Raw genomic sequence first — 18539 nt, forward strand, 5'->3', positions numbered from 1 at the left:
TATACAACAATATTTATAAGATTTAGTTTAGAATTTTTGTAAAAATATATTACATTTTGTATTTTTAATATTTTAAATGTTTCAAATTACCTAGTACATGAAAAAAAAGTTTTAAGTTATTTCGTAAGATTTTATACAAAGATTGCTCTGTATGGGTGGTTTGCTCATTTGAGGACTCCACCCTTGTGAAAGGAGACAAGTAAAAAAAAAAAAAAATTGACTGCAGAATCCATGTGTATACAATCTATTAATCACATAGATTATGTTTTTTCATTATATTTCAAAAATTTTAAAGACCCATGCCAGAAAGGGTTAAACAAACTGCCCCTGTACATTATGTTTGGCTAGCTTAAAGTTAATACAATTTTGCTGTCATTGAATAATTTTTTTTTTATTTTGATGCAATGCCACCTCCTTTTAGTTTAAAAGTACATGCTATTATTGCCAGTATTTTCTTGTAGCTATTTTTTATTTTATGTACATAAATGATAATTTTTTTTTTAGTTGTATTATTATTCACTCTTGATTTCATTGTTAATAAACAGCAAAAACAGGGCAAATTACATTAATGAAATAATCTATTTCCTTTAGTGTAATCTGCCAGTGTGCATGCGATTTTGTATTGCATCTTTCATGATTAAATTTGGATAATCTATTCTGAGAAAAATCTGCCTAGACTAGCAAACATCTTCTAGTATCTTTTATATGCTGATTAGTATGTTTGCAAAAAAGTTGGAAAAACGTTTAAAAATAGTCCCAATTGAAACTAAATCAAACTCCAAACCAACATGAAAATTTTTTGTTTTATTTCTAAACATTAAATTTTCATTCTACATGGAAAATAAGAAAGAGCAGAACACATTTTTAACATACTACTAAGAATATACTGAGCAGTACATAAGAGAAAGAAAATATAAAAAAATTATTTTAAAGATTTTAGATACTTTCTATAATACTCAGATAAGATTTAGATAATGTTCAGGGATAATTAAACAGTAGAAGTGCCGGCACCCTGCATGTTTTCTAAATTCATAGTTCAATTGTTAATATTCATATAATAATGATTGTTTGTTTTATATATTTCATAAAACTTTAAAATACAGTGCTGTGTTCTGCATTCTAAAATGTACTCCTTTTCATAAAGGGGGGGGGGAAGGTATCTTATTATAAACTGTTTTCTATTCAAAAGACATCTCTACTTTCATAGCAAGTCATAAGTATTCATTTTGTGTTCTTATTTCAGTTCAAAATATATGAAAAAATCATTCATTGCTATGAATTTCAGTAAATGTAAATTTAGGAGCCACATAACTAAAATCATTCCTCAACCTCTTATCTGTTTTGTTTTCTTTGATATTTTGTTATATGATTTCTTTTTTGGGAATGTTAGTGCATTTATATAGATTAATAAATATTTGAGGTATTTATGTACTCCACATAATTTTTGTATCTATTATAACATTTATAAATAAATTTAGTCTGTAAATTTGAAAATTACAAGAACAGAGAAAGAAAAAAATTAGGAGTAAAAATAAAGCAATATGTAAAAATATGATAGTAATGGAAGAATGTTAAAGAATTAGCTTTTATGAGAGGAAAAAATATTTCAATGTAGTTCTATTTTTATGTTGAACTGTTGTGTAAGAATTTTATATTAATTGGTTACTATCTCCAAAATACAAAAGGGGAATATACCAAACGAAAATATCATGGTGTTATAAAGACTGAAAGAAAATTTTATATAAGAGCAATTTAGTTAAATCTAAAATAATTGTGTGTTAAGAACAAAGAAAAGATTTCTTATTTTAAATTTTAAATAATGTCATTTGCAGTAATAATAAATAAATGATTGCAGTAATAATAAATAAATCATTATAAAATATAAATACACTTTTAAATTTAGGGTTTTTTGAAAATTGATTATTAAAATATTTTCAAATTTTGCATTTGATTTATAGATCAAGGAACTGTTATCCTTATATTTAAATTCATCACATAGGATTCATCATGGATCTCGTAATTTTAATTCAGCAATCAGGAAAATCCTTCAAAAATTTAATCCTTTACTTATTATAGTAATGTGCCATCAGATTTTTTGTGTTATGGTTTGAACTTATACAGAACTTTAAAAGAACAGTTAATATCAGTTTATTTATTTTTGAAATAGCAACGACAAGATATTCAGTTTGTTGTTCTAAAGAATATAAAAAATTCCGATGGTTATTCAGAGCTGTAATAAAGATTATTTTTGAAATAAAATGTAAATTAAAATTATTGAATGTAACAGAGTTCTAATTATTAAGATTAATTTGTAGTCAGGACCAATAGTTGTACATATAATCTGTATTTTTAATTAATTGGATTCAATTAGAGGCATTTATAATTAATCGACTTTTGCTTTTACCATTTATCAAATTATTTTGTTTCTTCTGTAAGTCTATCTGTAATGAGTTGCTTCATTGCTTTTAAGAGAAAACAAAAATAATATTTCTGCTACAGGGGTGTTTGTGCTCCGGGGAAACCCCGGAATTCCGGGGATTTTGAACTTCGATACCCGGAAATTCCGGGGATCGTCGTTCAAAAGGAAGTAGGAATAATAATGAATTATTTATTTTGATCTGGGTAATTTTGTTTGCTTTGAAAGCAGAAAACGCAAGGTCAGTGTGTGTGGTGAAAACTTTTCCTTTCTTTCTCCAAAGGCAGTGATAATGCGTGAAAAGGGGGGAAAAACTTCTTTTTTGTTCTTTCCTTATTGCGAGTTATGACTCATTCCCCCGGTTCTCGGACATTCTCTTCTGGATTCTTTTCGGCAAGTAGGCGCGGCAGAAAAAAAAGGGAGAGACTTCGTTCGACCAGATGTGCGATCACGTGACCTGGGTTCAAAGGTCTTTATTTTGCAAAAAAAGTAATTCATTGAACTTTTATAATTAGGTCATTCAATACTTCATAATCGTAATTTTTCATTTCCCCCCCCCCCTTCTCGAAACTCCAAAATGTCGGTAGTAAGTCCGTAAAAGTTTCCGGGGATTTTTTGGGGTCCCACAAACACCCCTGCTGCTAAAGATTGTGGGTAGCTACAAATCTGATCAATTTCTTGAAAAGTAGATTTTTTTTTTTTTGTTTCTTTGTCAAAATCCTAGCAATAGTAGATTTTTTAATTTTTCTCTGCATTGTTGTTTAAAATTGTTATATATTTACTTTTAATAGAAATATATGTTGATTGCATTATTAAAAACTACTAATACCATTTTTAAATGTATTACTACTTAATTAACATTACCAAATAACTATACAATATATTATTGTGTAATTCTTCCCTGCTTTCAAAATGTATTTAATATTTTAAGTCCTCTGATTTATCTAATTTGCAATTTTTGGGTTCTTTCTTTTGCAGGCATATTGAGGAAGAATACGAGCTTCAAAATGTAATTTTAGCTACAAATCCTCAGCTTTTCTCTGACTTCTTGACTCCTGATGAATTATCTGAAGCAAATAAATTTTTGGAACCTGAAACAGCAGATTATGAGTCTAATGATTTGGCAAATGGTTATGAAGAAAAGGAGTCTTCTTGGAATTACCCAGAACCTGCAGAAAAAACCCAGAAGCAAACTATGAAAGCTGAAGCAAATAAATTTTTGGAACCTGAAGCAGCAGAATATAACTCTAATGATTTGGCAAATGGTTATGAAGAAAAGGAGTCTCTTTGGAATTACGAACCTGTTGAAAGTCCTCAGAAGCAAATTGTGAAAGCTGGCAAGAAACGAAATAAAGTTCAATCAACCACACATGTGCAAGATGAAATAACTACCCAAAATGCATGGTCAGATAGCCAGAAATTTGATTGTAATAAACAAAATGAATCCATCCTTTCAGAACAAGCAGAATATCAAGACATTCAAGATAACTGGTCACAAAATTCTGCCTGCAAAAGTTATTGTGATAAAGGAGAAGAAAATGAATCTCGATTTGTGAATGAGGGTTCTGATTATCCTTCGACAGAAATGACATCAACTATACCAGAGGCTGGTGATGAAAGCAAAATGCATAAAGGTCCTCAATCCAAAATCTCAAAAGTCATTGATATGTTTGGTGGCTGGGGCTCAAAGAATATCCAGAATTCCAGTCTGAAGTCTTCATTTAAAGAGGAAAGATTTGACTCTTATGATAATCATTCTTCTGCTGATAACAAAGAAATATTTCAAGATGATTGGGAAAAAACCAAAGAAATATCCGAGCTTAATGAAAATGTGCAATTTTCTCAATATTCTTCAAAGCACAAAGAAGTTGAAAATCTTTCTATAAATGAAAAAGGTCATCCACCATTTGATGAAGAGGAGTCTTGGAATAACAAATATTCCTCAAATGATGAGCAGCAGTATAACAATGAATTGAAGCATTCATTGTATAGTCATGTAGAAAGCAATATTGCTGCATCATCTTCTTTTTGGAATGCTGCTACAAACTCTTCAGACACGGATGCTTCATACTTGTCTAAGAAGTCTGTTCCTAAAGATGACGACATTATGAACAGTATTGTTCAGGATTATGCTAATCTTGCTGTTAAATGTGCAGATACATATACTAAAGAAAATACTTCTGCCCAAAGAAAACCTTCCGATTTATTTAACAGTGTAGTAAACTTATTAAATGAAGATAATTTGAAATCAGATTTAATTGATTTACATCATTCAAAAGTAAGCGAGTCTGAAAATTTATCCGATCAAACAGCTGAAAACGAAATTATATATGCATTGAATAATGCTGCTCCAACTGAATTTTCAGCCAAAGCTCCAAAAGAAAATATTAGTGGATCTTGGAATGATTCTAAAATTGATTTTCCTACAAATTCTAAAAGAAATGACCTTAATAATGGCTTATTTTTACCTAATATTAATGATTCACAAGATATCCATAATGATTTGGAAAGCAATTCTGCAGATTCAATATTACCACCGCCAATTCAACAGGAAATGAATTTTCCATATCAATCTAATCCAGTAATGTCTAACTTTATGAATCCCAATTTGATGATGGGTATGAATCCTTTAATGATGCAACAGCAGATAATGATGCTGAACAATCCTTTCTTCCTTCAACAATTACACCAAATGGAAATGTATTACAGAGCTATGAGCATGCCCTTTACTTCACCTTTAATTCATCCTATGCAAACACCACCTTTTAATCCTGCGTTAAACAATCTCATGGGCAGCTGTTTTAATGGTGAACCTAACAGTTATATGAATTTAGTTCCTGAGCAAAGTGTGGAGAGCAATCCATCAATACCTCCACCATCTCATGATTTTGAAAATGGAAGTCAGAGAAGCATGCACGCAATAGCATCTGATGCCCCAAGTGTTGAATTTGAGAATTCCTGGCTCACCGATCTTATATCAGAAGGTGCTGCACATATGGATTCTTACATTCCTCCTCCTACAATGCCTGTTACTAATCCTTCTGAAAATCCACAATCTGCACCAAATGTAGAGAATAAGGTAGGCACACATATTGCTGAAGATATTTCACAAAATGCGTATGGGAAAGGAGCCATTCCACGAAACTCCAACTGTGATATGAAAGGTCTAAAGCAAGAAAGTTCTGTCTTGAAGTATGGCAGAACAGATGTTAATACTATTGCAGCAAATGTTAACTCTGTTAATATTCCCAAATCATCAGTACCATATGCAGGTGAAGCTTCAGGATGGGGCAACATTGTTGATATGCCTAACAAGAGTAACAGTTCCTGCAATGATGATATGGATGATTGGGCAGATGAAAAAGTGACCGCTTCTAAGTCAATGATCAGATCATCGATTTATGCTTCACACAAGCAAGCCAATACTCGTCAGCCAGTTCGTCAACCACGACAGGACTCCCAGTGGCGATAAAATGTTTTTGATGTTTCCTAGTATGGTAAAATGTTACTTTTGTTGGGGATTATTGCAAATTTTTGATGATCTGATAATGTATTTAAAATTCATTTCTGTTCGTATTTTAGCGTATTTGTTTTTGTATGTTGTTAGTTTTTTTGTCAATGTTTCTTCACAATTGATTGTTTGAAATGCTTACATAACTGAAGGCAAATGTTATATTTAGTTTTTAAAATAGGTTAATCAATATATAAGTTATTACTTTTTATAAAGAAAATTACTTCATACAGTAAAAATACTATTAAGATACAAAAAAAAAGTAGTTGTGAATAGAGTTTACCAATTTTTAAAGTAGTGGTAGAAATATATATATTTAAAATAATAACTACAAATTGTTAAAATAATTAAATCTATACTTTTTAAATTTAGAGTTGTTAAAACTATGGCAGAATGTGCCACTGCCTAAGTGAATGTTAAAAGTAGATTTTTTAAAAGGAAAACTGAGAAAGACAATTTGATTTTTGCTGCTTTTGCTTTTTTAAATTGTAAAATAGTTATTTTATTTATGAGTAAATATTATTTGAAATCTTGCCTGCAATAAATTAAATTTGTTTTTATTCTAAATTTGCAATCAGATTGCTCAGTGAAATTTCTATCAGTACAACCTAAATTGATGAAATGTTTTTATTTATTTCTATTGTTAAGCTGGTATAAATGATTTTTAATCTATTAAATAACATCTGCCTGAAGTTAATAGAAATCGTAATTTAAAGTTTTTTCTGGTGCTAAATGTAATCCATGTATTGTTGTGATAAACTTTGATGTTATTGATGTATCACTATAAATGTTGACTTTCAATGATTTTTATTTGTTGGACCAATATGCTTTTTATCTTGAAGTCATTCTTTGATGAGCTTTATAAGGACTTAATGTCATAGTTGACATATTAGAAGTAAAAAATGTTTTTACTGTTAATGTTAAATATACAAAATTATGTACATAATCATGAGTAATAGCAAATGATGGAACATTTAGATTGTTGTAATATTTGCTATAATTAAATATATTAAGGACTAAGTAAATTTTTGCATATCCTAAAAATAAAAACTATTGTTGATTTGTGAAATGAATCATTCCATTAATTTTTTATGTGACAGATAAAAAGCACATTTGTCTTAACATTTCATAGTATATATAGATGTGAAATACCTTTTCTAAAAAAGCAATTTGTGATACCTAAATATTTCATTTGGTATTGTAAATACATATTAAGTTTTTTAATTTAGTATATTGAGAAAACATTTCCAGAGCTTCTAGAAAAGGAAATTGGAGATATAATTCAAGAGTTGTTAATCTTTCTATTGCATAAATAAAAAGAATATTTGTTGCCATGGAATGTAACTACATTAATATGCGGATGTAGTCCTTTATAATTTGTAAAGTTACAGAATATAAATGTGTGATAATATTTAAAATAATTTGGAAGGATATAAAAAAAACCATTATAATTTTTTTATTGTAAAATTGTATTTTATAATTTTCTGTAAGATTCATTTCATTTCAACCCCTTTAATGAGATTTATTCAAGAATAAATATGTTGTGCTTAAAAAATATGCTGCATTTTTTAAAAATTCTTTTGATAATCTATATGTTACTTAATCCGTATGCAATAAAAGTAATCATTTATTTTGCAGATAAAATCTGCCAATTATAATTAAATATTTCAAAGCTTAATTTTATAATTATTTATCCAAAATATTTCAAAAACAAAACTATAAATGTATTTTGACTTCTACAATGACTATAAGAATGTTTATAAAGCAGAAGTTCTAAAGTCTACAACTAATAATAAAAATAAAAGTTAATTTTTTGTAAATTTTCAGCAAATAATGAAAGTTTTAAATAAAAGTTATTGCTAAAAACTAAAATTTTTAATTTGATCATAATGAAATTTTGAATTAATATATATTGCAAGAAAATATTTCAATTTTTGTTATCTTGTATTATGTTAAGATTATTCATGTAGTTAATGCATGCACACGCAAGATTTTTCTTGGAACTGAATAATCCATTTTGCATTGAAACAAAATTCAAGTTGGCTTCATTTTTAAAATCGTAATTACTGCTTATAAATATTTTAAAACTGAAATTTCTTAGGTGAAGTACACAAGGAAGTGGGATATAAATGCATATTTTAATTACCATATTTGTTACAATTTTTGCTTTCTTGCTGGTATAATCATTCATAAGATGAATAAACAAATGTTGTTGGCGATTATTTTTGAAATAAATGTGAATAAACCAAGGAAAAAAAACACATTCAAATGGTTTACTGTTTTCCAAAATAAATGTCGCATAATATTCATCAAAACATTGCATTATTTTTTTAAAAAAATATCTACGAAATACTAATGAATTTATATATTTCTTGAAAATTATACATAAAATAAAAAGTTCTAAAGTATAACACTTTTAAATACGAAAACTCCAATCTTCCTATAAGATAATTTTAAAACAATGATATATTGCTGATGATAAGCAGATAAAAGTGAAGAAAAAATCCCAAAAGTGAGCTGATAGATTTTGTAAATTTGTGAAGTATTTTTATTTTCATTAGAATAGGAAATTTTATAGTAAATATTAATACTTTTTAATTTTGTGGAAGAAGAAGAGATGAAACATAAGCTCCATTCCTTTCAAATTTCTGCATTTGATATGGACATTCATCTATAAAAATTCTTAAATTCTTTTTTCAGTTGATTCAACAAATTTCAAGTACTAAAATACTACGAGTTTGCCACTTAATGCTGAAATTTCAAACTGAAAATCTATAATCATATGCCTGATTAATTTGGTGTATTTTTTAATAACTAAAGAATTAAAAGCTTTTTTGTTACATAATATCAAATTTAGAATTCATTCCCCCCATATCAATTAAAGTAATTTATAAACTGAAGACTGCTCCATTACAATCTTAATGACATAGCTGTCAATGCATACATTACCTTTTTGTAGAGATTAACACAATACTTGTTTTCTTTGTGACATGAGCATCGCATTTCTCTCTACATATAGAATTTATAAAATTGGTTTTTCTTCTATTTTATCAACAATTTCCCTGTCAATTATTAGGCATGGTTCATATAAAATCGATCCAATTCATATAAATTTCCCTTGCATATCTTCAACATTTTATTGGTTAAAAAAGTATTGCAAATAATGGTTACAGCAGATTAAAAATCCAAGTCTAAATCTGTTAAATGAAAATAATACATTTCAGCTTCTGAACACTTTCTCATTTGGTTCTAGAAACAACTGTTTTGCTTTTATAATAATGTAAATTCTCGTTAAAAAAAATCGTACATTTTTTTAAAGATTAATTTTTTTATTTGAAATTATTTTAGAAGAAATGAAATTTTATCAGATTTCCTTTATTGAATTGTGTAGTGAAGAATTTGTGAAATAATTCAACACAAGAAATTTTGATTAATTCTTTATTTAGAATTTACCACATATTAGAATGACGTTTTGTGCACTACAATAATATGTCAAATCACTAAACTTAAATTTTTTTTTTTTTTTTTTACTGCAGCTGGTAGAAAACTATCTTTCTGCAACATGCAGTAGTGATTTTTTTCCAAGCCCATTTAAGTAGTTTTCGAAGATTAATTTGCAAAAAGCAAAGCATCAAAAATGTAATGGAAATAAAAAATATGGCAACATTATATACTGGGCAATATCATACTGATATGTGCAAGCATTTAATACAATTTTACAAGAACAACTGATAAATTTCACTAAGTTAGCTTGACAGATTTGTTTTGTACATTGAAACGTCACAGCAAGCTCACCAGTGCAGTAAGTTTTTCCCTTACAATTCCTCAATTAAAAATGATCTAATGATTCTTCAAATGTTAAAATTTAGTTAAAGACATTAAATAAACAATTAAAATACATGAAAGTATACAGTAATATTTTGTGATATTTTATTACATTTTTCCCTTTTATTAGATAAGGTTTAAACACATCAACATTTACAAAAACCTTAGTTGTAAGACAGTTAGATACACATGTTAAGCATAAATTACATACATAATCTATCAATACAATATTCAGAAAAACTGACTAAAAAAAGGTAGATCATTTCTTGGTTAAATAATAATCACTCTAAACGCAAGTTCAGCTTTACTTGAGGCTACCTCATTATAATTTCAATCTTTATTAATTACAGCTACTCTTTACTGCACATGGAAGATTGTTAGTACAGTCCGTATAAAACTGACACAATGATACAATGTCTACATTGAACATGCACAGGACAACACAGTTAGGTCAGTAGATTATAAAATACCACAAATAGGGGGAAGAGGTTAATACTTGTGTTGACTTACTACAAAGGAAAAATCAAATGCCCCCCAAAATTTTTCCCCAATTTTTTCTTCTTTTAGCTGTGAGAAAATAGACATGCAGTAGACACAGTATGCAACTAATATTTTATAAACTACGTCTCTACTAACACATAATAATTAACAGATTTACATATTTCAAAAACTGTTTTCTTTGCCTGATTTATTTTGATTCTGCAGTATGAGCAAACACTTTATAGATGAAGAAAGATATAACAATTTAAAAGAAGCAATGATTTAATTTTTAGGCAACTCTGAATTTTTCTCACATGCTCGAATTAGCAGCAAAAGAATAAAGAAAGAAAAAAAAATGGCAACATGACAACATGAAAGTTCTATATGTACACAATGTCAATTCCCAATGCTGCGATTGCTGTGGGTTATCTAACAAATAAAAAATCACAGCACATATATGGCATTAAAAAAGTCGAAAGAAATAACATTAGGAATGTAAGGGCATGGCCTTTGGAGACGATACACTATGTCACTACTTAATTGAATAGCAATACATGGGTGTATAACATTACATGTTTATTACGACATACGCAACAACATTTACTGGTCAGTCCAGCCATTGATAATTGCTTCAACCTCATTCCAACTTTATTTTCACATCAAATAAAATTCAATGAGTTCTAATAGTCTATTTCATCATATAATATATAAATAAATCTATGAATACAAACGTCATTGAAAATAAAAGCAATCATGGCAGTCATCCTTAAAATACTAAAGAGAAAGCCAATTGTAAAGGAATATTTCTTGGGAGATATGTATAGCTAAAATGATTTCTTTATAAATAAAAAACTGGTATTTAAAATAACATTTAAATTTGGTTAATTCCTGACAACTGCAATATTTGTAGTGAGATATATCCTTCCCATTAACTACTTTTCTCTATATTACATTAAAGGTAGATTTAATAAGGTAAATTAAATAAGAGAAGAAAAATCATACAAAATATGGTATAAACAGTAATGCATATAAATGTAAACTGAACACATTGAAAAATAACACAAAAATATATATAAAATAACTACCAAAAACAATCAGAAAATTGTCAAATAAAATTATGAACAAATTATTATTATTTTTAAAGTGAAGCTTAAAAACATGTTCTCAAAATTAAAATAAAGAAAGGAGAGTTAATATCTCTACATTTTTCATTCCTTGTTCCAAAACAAAAAATTCACTTCGCAGACCTAATAGCCAAATGCTATCCAAAAACACTACAAAAAAGAATTTTTCCATTCTCAATCTCAAAATTTTTTTTTGTTTCAATATATTGTTTTTTAATGTTTCTTTTGTTACTAAAAACTGGCGACTAAAAATGCTAGTTAAAGTGTTTGGTTAGTTTAAACACAAGGTGTGAATCTGAAATAATGCTGCTTCAATTGTTCTGAATCTCAAAGTACTTGTAGGTGGGGTTTTCGTAGCCATTGATCTGCATGTTGGCCACGTGCCTCTCCTCAGGGGTGGCAGCCTGATCCACCTCCACAAATCCCTGCCCATGGGGGGAGCGATGGGAGTGGCGTCGCAGCAGAACAATGCCCACGATCATTGCAGTAAGGAGGGCAACCCCTGCAAATGCGAGAGTGATATACACACTACCATTCCATCGTAGCCTCTCCATGCTTTCTTTTCTGACAGAGAATGTCTAGAAAAAAGAAACACATTATTAAAAAAAAAAATGGTTATGCTTAATAAGAAAAAATACCTTGCTATTTGAAATTATGGTAAATATTTACAAGTAGTAACAAGACTAATTAAGAAGAGTAAGTTTGCTCTTAGACCTGCATAAAAAAATTTAAAATATAAAATATGTTATGAAGTGGATGTGATCCGATATAGGAGTTCTTAAAAAATTGTTGGTAATAAGCCCAAACAGCAATGATTTGTTTTACATGGAATCTAACTGAAATTTTATTCACTGCTTTGACTTGCAATTTTTTGCTTTGAACGCAACATAACTTTAATTAAAATCATCCACTTCATACAAACAGCGAGCATTATGTTTCCGATATAAAATATTTTCTCCCTTATTCAAAATTTCTGATTTAATCAAATTGAAATGCTAGTTTTATTATGCTGGTTATTTTATGAATACAAACAAGTTAATTTAAGTTAATGCCAGCAAATTATAAACAAGGCAACTTGTTTATTCAGTTTGTTTCATTTATTAATTTTTAATATTGTTTTTTAAATGTATACCATATTTTCAGAAGGAAACAGAATAACAAATACTTCCATATAGTCCAAAGTCACAGGATAGCTAATTTTGTGCAAAGCAAATTCAATCTTGAGATAAGCTAATAATAACTGAGTACAGAGTACAGACTACTAATAATAACTGAGTACAGAGTACAGACTACTAATAATAATTGAGTACAGACTGAGTATTTTTCAGTCTAGATAATACATTATTAAATCTTAAGAAGAATAAGAAAATAACAAGTTAATTTCAAAGAAAGACGAGAATAATAAATTGTTAAGCTTTAAGATTCCAATTTTCTTCTTATGCACTATATATTTAGTTTTTCTTTTATGAATTTTTCATAATTCTATTATGACAATTTTACTTAAAAAAAGATTATGGGATATTAAAAAACGTTTTGTTCAGAAAAGTACCCAATAAAAGATACTCAATGCATTATAAAGACATTTAATAATACACAAATATAACATTTTTTGGGCCATTATAATAAAAATCAAGCTATTTTCTATTATAATCTCTGATAAATTGAACGATTACTTAATAAAAACTCACATGATAAGCATCATTTCAAAATCAACTACATTCATTCAGAAACCAAAAGAAATGAATGCCAAATCAAGTCACTATTAAATAAATCATTAAAATATTATGATTAAGGAGGTATTTACTTGCTTTTTGATATAAATCAAAAAATTATATAGAAACTATTTTATTGAAATCATTATATATTATACTTTTTGATTGATGAAATAAATCAGGATCAAATTAGAAGGAATTGTAATTAATACCTTTTATACAGCGGATCAAATTCTAAAAAAGTGTAATAAATAATTGCATGAATCTAAATAGATTTAGATAGTAATTACATTCAAAATAAATCTGTATTTGGATATATGGAAATAAACATAAATGAGTTATTAAATTATTTAAATGTTCAATAAATTCAAAAATATAAAATTATTCTTCATCTTTGTTTGCATCCTTGTATATAACAAACCAAAAAATTATATTTTTTTGAAAATTTTTCAAACATAAAAATGAATGATTTGGCATTTCATTTTTTAATTCCAAAGAAATTAATTCATATTTATTTATATGTTTTCTTAAAAATATAAAGATAAAATATTGAATAACAAAAACACCTTTAACAGATTTTTTCTTTGAACTCAAATTCATAAATTATTTAATAAGTTCTTAAAATTGGAATGTTAAGTTAAAAAACTTAATAACAAAGACTTTATTATCATTGATGTAAAACAGAACTTTTATAAACATACATTAAAAACCAGATTCAAAGAACTGAAACAAAATATAGTGTTAGGAAGATTTAAATAAATTTAACAAAATAATAAATAAATGTTTAAGGGAAAAAAAATTAATACTTCACATTTTTAATTAAAAGATTTTTTTTTCAAGTAAAAGAGCTAAATTTTAGAAAAATTTTTCCTATTTGATTTTTGATCTTGTACAAAATGTTAGTTTTTATAGAGTAAATTAATCTACTTACGACTTCATTGTGATGGAAAGCTTGGTTCTGAGCATGGGCCATTTTGGGCACAGGCAGCTCTTCATGCTCATTATCATGGAAAGCTGGGTTTTGGATATGAGCCATTTTGGGAGCGGGCAATTCCTCATGGTCAAGAGAATTGTGCTCAACACTGGATACATCAGCCATTTTTGGTTTCATATCAGGTAAAACACTTTCATCTTCCATAGATTCAGGATCGAATTCGCGGTCCAGTTTATGGCCAAGGTTAGCTTCCACGCGTTTCTTTTCCTCTCGAAGCTCTTTTAATTCCTGTCGTCTCTCTTCCATGATCTTCTTTTGCCTTTCACGTTCTATTTAAATGCAATATTTTATATAAATTTAAAATCATTACACTTCCTCGAACAAACAAAAATCATATTTTAAAATATTTGAATATATTATATGCTTTTAACCCTTTAGAGACAGGTGTGTCATATATGCATTACCTATGAACATCTCTCACAACTACGCATACCACTTGCACATCGATGAAAGTTGAGCTCAAGGGATGGGCCATGCATATGCACAGTTTAAGATGGAATGATTTTTAAAAGCCACTAGATGGTTCTCTGTATCCATTTGAAATGAACATTGATTTAGTAGCCTGACCTTCAGTTAGGTCACATTCAGCCTCATTTTGGTATTTTGGAAGGGGATAACAGTAATATAAATAAACAGAATTGGGTTCTTTAGCTTTCCAGGTGATAGAAAATTGAATCTGGTCTTCCTCCAAATTTTATTTATTATTACTTTTTATTTAATTTTTACTGCTACGAGGGGTCTGTTTACGTTTTATGGTCAGTTCTCTTGCATTTAGCGTTAGCAATTCAATTTCTCCCCCTTGAATTTGATATGTTATGGTAAGAAAACATTATTTGAAGGGGGGGGGATCTCAGATTATAAATAAGGCAAATTAGTGGCCTTAGAGTGAGAGTGATGATTCATGGTCTTAAGAATTAGAAATCGAGATTTTGAGTGATTCTGATATTGATATTTTATCAGAATCTGAGCTCACTGCATGCCTGCCTTCTACTTATTTTGTACTGTATTTTTGAATTTTTTAATATTTATTTTGAAGTTTACTAATGTATTTTATCCATTTAAACTGCAGAATAAATTGAATAGAGCTTCCGAAAATTATTTCACAATGTAAATGAGTTTTTTAAAAAATATATTTTAATGCAAATTAAAAGAAAGATTATTAAATGCTAATTTTTATGTATATGACAACTGAACTAATTAGGTACCAAAAATTACAAGATTAGGGACTTAAGTTTTATTTTTGTGATTTTTTTTTCCCTCCAAAGTTAATCTCAGCAATGCAAGGGGATGATACGCTCCATATCGAGCAAACATCTGGAATACATACATCTCATCCCGAAAGGGTTAATTCATCTCCCAACAGAACTACAAAACAACTAGAAGACTCTACATGTGCAAAATATATTACATTTGAGTTCTTTCTTTGCTTTACAAAATGCTTATTGATTTCAAGGAGGAAGGTATCTATGTCATCTTTTCTAAAAGAAGAACAAGCTTTTAAACAGTACAGTAAAACTCATTGAATGATCTTGAATTTGAAATAAATGTACTGGTAATGATTAAACAGCTTACTTCAGAATGAAGAAGCTTGCTTAATAGAGAAATTTCCATTCACGATTCTATAATAAATATTAATAACTGACTATAATTAAACTGCAGCTAAGGAAATTACCTTTTTGTTTTTCTGTAACCTCTTCTCTGTATTTTTCAACAATGGCTTCATCCACATCACGAGTAATAGCAGCTTTAGGTCCTAGTCCATGCAAATGATGCCAAACAGCAACTTTAATAACAAATAAATAATTACAGAACTTAAAAAAGAATATTCAGTGAAATGTTTTTTCAAAGTAAATATATTCTTTTTAATTAAAAATAATCCTTGCAGTCAATTTTTAGGGAATTTAAAAAAATATTTAAAGTTTTTATAAAATTCTTTAAAAATACCAAAAACAACAAGAATTTTAAAATGCAAGAAAAATATTGCTGCTTTGTAGTGGGGGAAAAAAAAATCCTCATTCCAATATTAGAATTAGAGAAGGGAATTATCGTTCTAAACATATTTTACAATTTAACAAATAAGTAAATTTATAAAATATAGTACTTTTGCTGTTGCATCAGCCTGTGAAACAAATCAATTTGGCAATGAATTGGAAGTTTTGATAAAGCTTTTAAACTATTTTTAATAAATTTCCAACTACCCCATAGTATTACAGAAGTGGATATTTTTACTTCCACTATAAAATATTATAAATTTAATTTTACCTTGCTAGAGCATAGCAAAATAAAACCGATAAAGGCCCAAAAATTAAATTTCCACCAACTTGCATCATATCACTCCATAGGTTCATGCTTTCACATAGAAAAATCAAGTTTCTTTTCATGAGAATAAGTTTTAAAATTAATTCCCTTACAAAAAATAAAAATTCAACAATAATCCAAAACAGAAGAATTACATCAAATTATTCATTTAATATAGCAACAAATGAAACATTTAATCTCAGAAATCTTTTCTTGAAATTTAGAAAAATCCCCAATATAAACAATCTTCAAAAGATTAGGTAGTACAATAACTCTTCTTTATTTGAACAAAATGAACGTCAATGCCTTCCAAATAAATTAGACGTTTCAGAATTTCTATTCCCGTTTTCACCTTAGATCGGTTTTGAATGCCTTGCTGCGAGAAAGATTTCCCCAAAAATACGAAAATTAGTAACAAAGATATATGCCAGTCCTTTCAGAAAGAAAGCACTATCTATCAAATTGTAAATATTTCTTTTCTTCACTTTTTCGAAATGAACCCCCTCTCCCCAACATGTCAAGTATAGCATCTCTAAACATTTTTCTTAAGCTGCAAAATACAGAATAAACTTATGCAACAATGTATCTGGTAAAAAAAAAAAAAAAATGTTTTTTAAAACATTTTATTAAAGATAAATTATTAAGTCACATCTTTATCTATTATCTTTTGATGAATAATTAGTAAAGATTTCATAATGGTAAATATTGATTCCATTAATCTCATAATACAAACATAAAAAGCATCACTGAGAATCAAAGAAAGAATATATCAAATGTTTTCTAACGGATCTTCAATATGAAAAGGTGTTATTAAAGAATACAAAATTTTAAAGTATAATGCATGCTAAGAGTATTAACATACATTCTTATAGTTTACATTTCTATAAATTCTTTGAGTAATTAACTAATAGAAGAAAACTAATCATGATAAAACAAAATCTTCAATTTTTCAAACAAATCAAAAACACCAGTTCAGAAATTAAATTCAAAATATTTAGAAATGGCAAGCATAGAAATCAAGCTTCTCTAAAAGATAAGACATGATAATATAATATCTCTTAAATGAAATCACCATCAACTGGTGGTCAAAATTCTTTCAGGGGAAAAGCATGTCAAAATTCTTCCAGGGGAAAAGCATGTCAAAATTCTTCCAGGGGAAAAGCATGTCAAAATTCTTCCAGGGGAAAAACATGTCAAAATTCTTCCAGGGGAAAAGCATGTCAAAATTCTTCCAGGGGAAAAACATGTCAAAATTCTTCCAGGGGAAAAACATGTCAAAATTCTTCCAGGGGAAAAACATGTCAAAATATATTAGTTATCCAAAAGAAAAAAAATCCACGGTGTTTGTAAATATTTCACTTTTCAGAAGTCTGAAAAAATTATTTGACAATTTTTAAGTCAACTGATGATAAGTTTTATTGTCTTATAATCTTTTACACTAAAAGAAAATCAATTTCCCTTTAATTTTGCTATATACTATTGTTTACTAATGAAATATTTCAGCTTATTGAAGTACCAAAAATGTACTTCAAAAGAAAAACCCACCCATTCGTAGTCTGATCTTTTCTGCTACATTAGGAACTCTATCCAGCATTGCAAGGCTCTGGTTGGCAATTTTATTCAGACTGTCCAAGTGCTCCAAAGTAGCTTCCTTCTCTTTTACAGCTTGTTTCAGATTGGAGTTAAGAAGATGACGATAATGGTTGAGAGTATGGCGGCGATCTTTTTCCAAGGCACGGAGCAACTTCTCCAGACACTTCTCAATCTTTTTAGTCTAAATAACAAACAAACATGAAAATCAAAAAGGAAACAAAAGTAGACACTTTTCTTCCAACATTTTCAGAAAGATAAAATTTTGAGAGTCAAAATATTATACATTTATTTTATATCACTAATGAATTGTTTTGCTGCAGTGTATGCTTAGAAGTATGAAACTGAAATTTATTTGAATATGCTCAAAATAAGAACAGTTTTAATTTCAATCTTTTACTTTTATATATGTTAAACAGTTTGTTTTTTCATATACTAGATTTCATATTTAAAGACATTTTTAATTATTTGCCTTAAATAAAAAATCTTTGTTCAAAAGTTAAATACCTTTTGATTATTCCTTTCAAATTCACAATATTTGTAATTGAATATTCATTTCTTTGTAAAGAAATCAAATTGAAATGTAACA

General features: G+C 28.1%; 2 protein-coding genes across 3 annotated transcripts in view; one reads left to right on the forward strand and one right to left on the reverse strand.

Annotated features, from left to right (window-relative positions):
• LOC129969173 (uncharacterized) overlaps positions 1–7496 on the forward strand; it is a 29659-nt gene extending 22163 nt beyond the window's left edge. Inside the window, exon 6 of one of the 2 annotated variants that reach the window (XM_056083611.1) lies at positions 3395–7494. In XM_056083611.1, coding sequence (XP_055939586.1) covers positions 3395–5888 — 2494 coding nt within the window. In that variant the 3' untranslated portion in view covers positions 5889–7494. Of the gene's footprint in view, positions 1–3394 lie in introns of both variants that reach the window. The other variant, XM_056083612.1, reaches the window with a different exon arrangement.
• A 1855-nt stretch (positions 7497–9351) lies between these two features.
• LOC129968684 (amyloid-beta-like protein) overlaps positions 9352–18539 on the reverse strand; it is a 145739-nt gene continuing 136551 nt past the window's right edge. Inside the window, exons 8-11 of the mRNA XM_056082827.1 lie at positions 17906–18134; positions 15735–15845; positions 14000–14331; positions 9352–11934 (exon numbers count right to left, since the gene is read on the reverse strand). Of these exons, the coding sequence (XP_055938802.1) occupies positions 11668–11934; positions 14000–14331; positions 15735–15845; positions 17906–18134 (939 nt within the window). The 3' untranslated portion in view covers positions 9352–11667. The remainder of the gene's footprint in view (positions 11935–13999; positions 14332–15734; positions 15846–17905; positions 18135–18539) is intronic.

Source organism: Argiope bruennichi, chromosome 5 (assembly GCF_947563725.1).
Source record: "Argiope bruennichi chromosome 5, qqArgBrue1.1, whole genome shotgun sequence".
Lineage (NCBI taxonomy): Eukaryota > Metazoa > Arthropoda > Arachnida > Araneae > Araneidae > Argiope > Argiope bruennichi.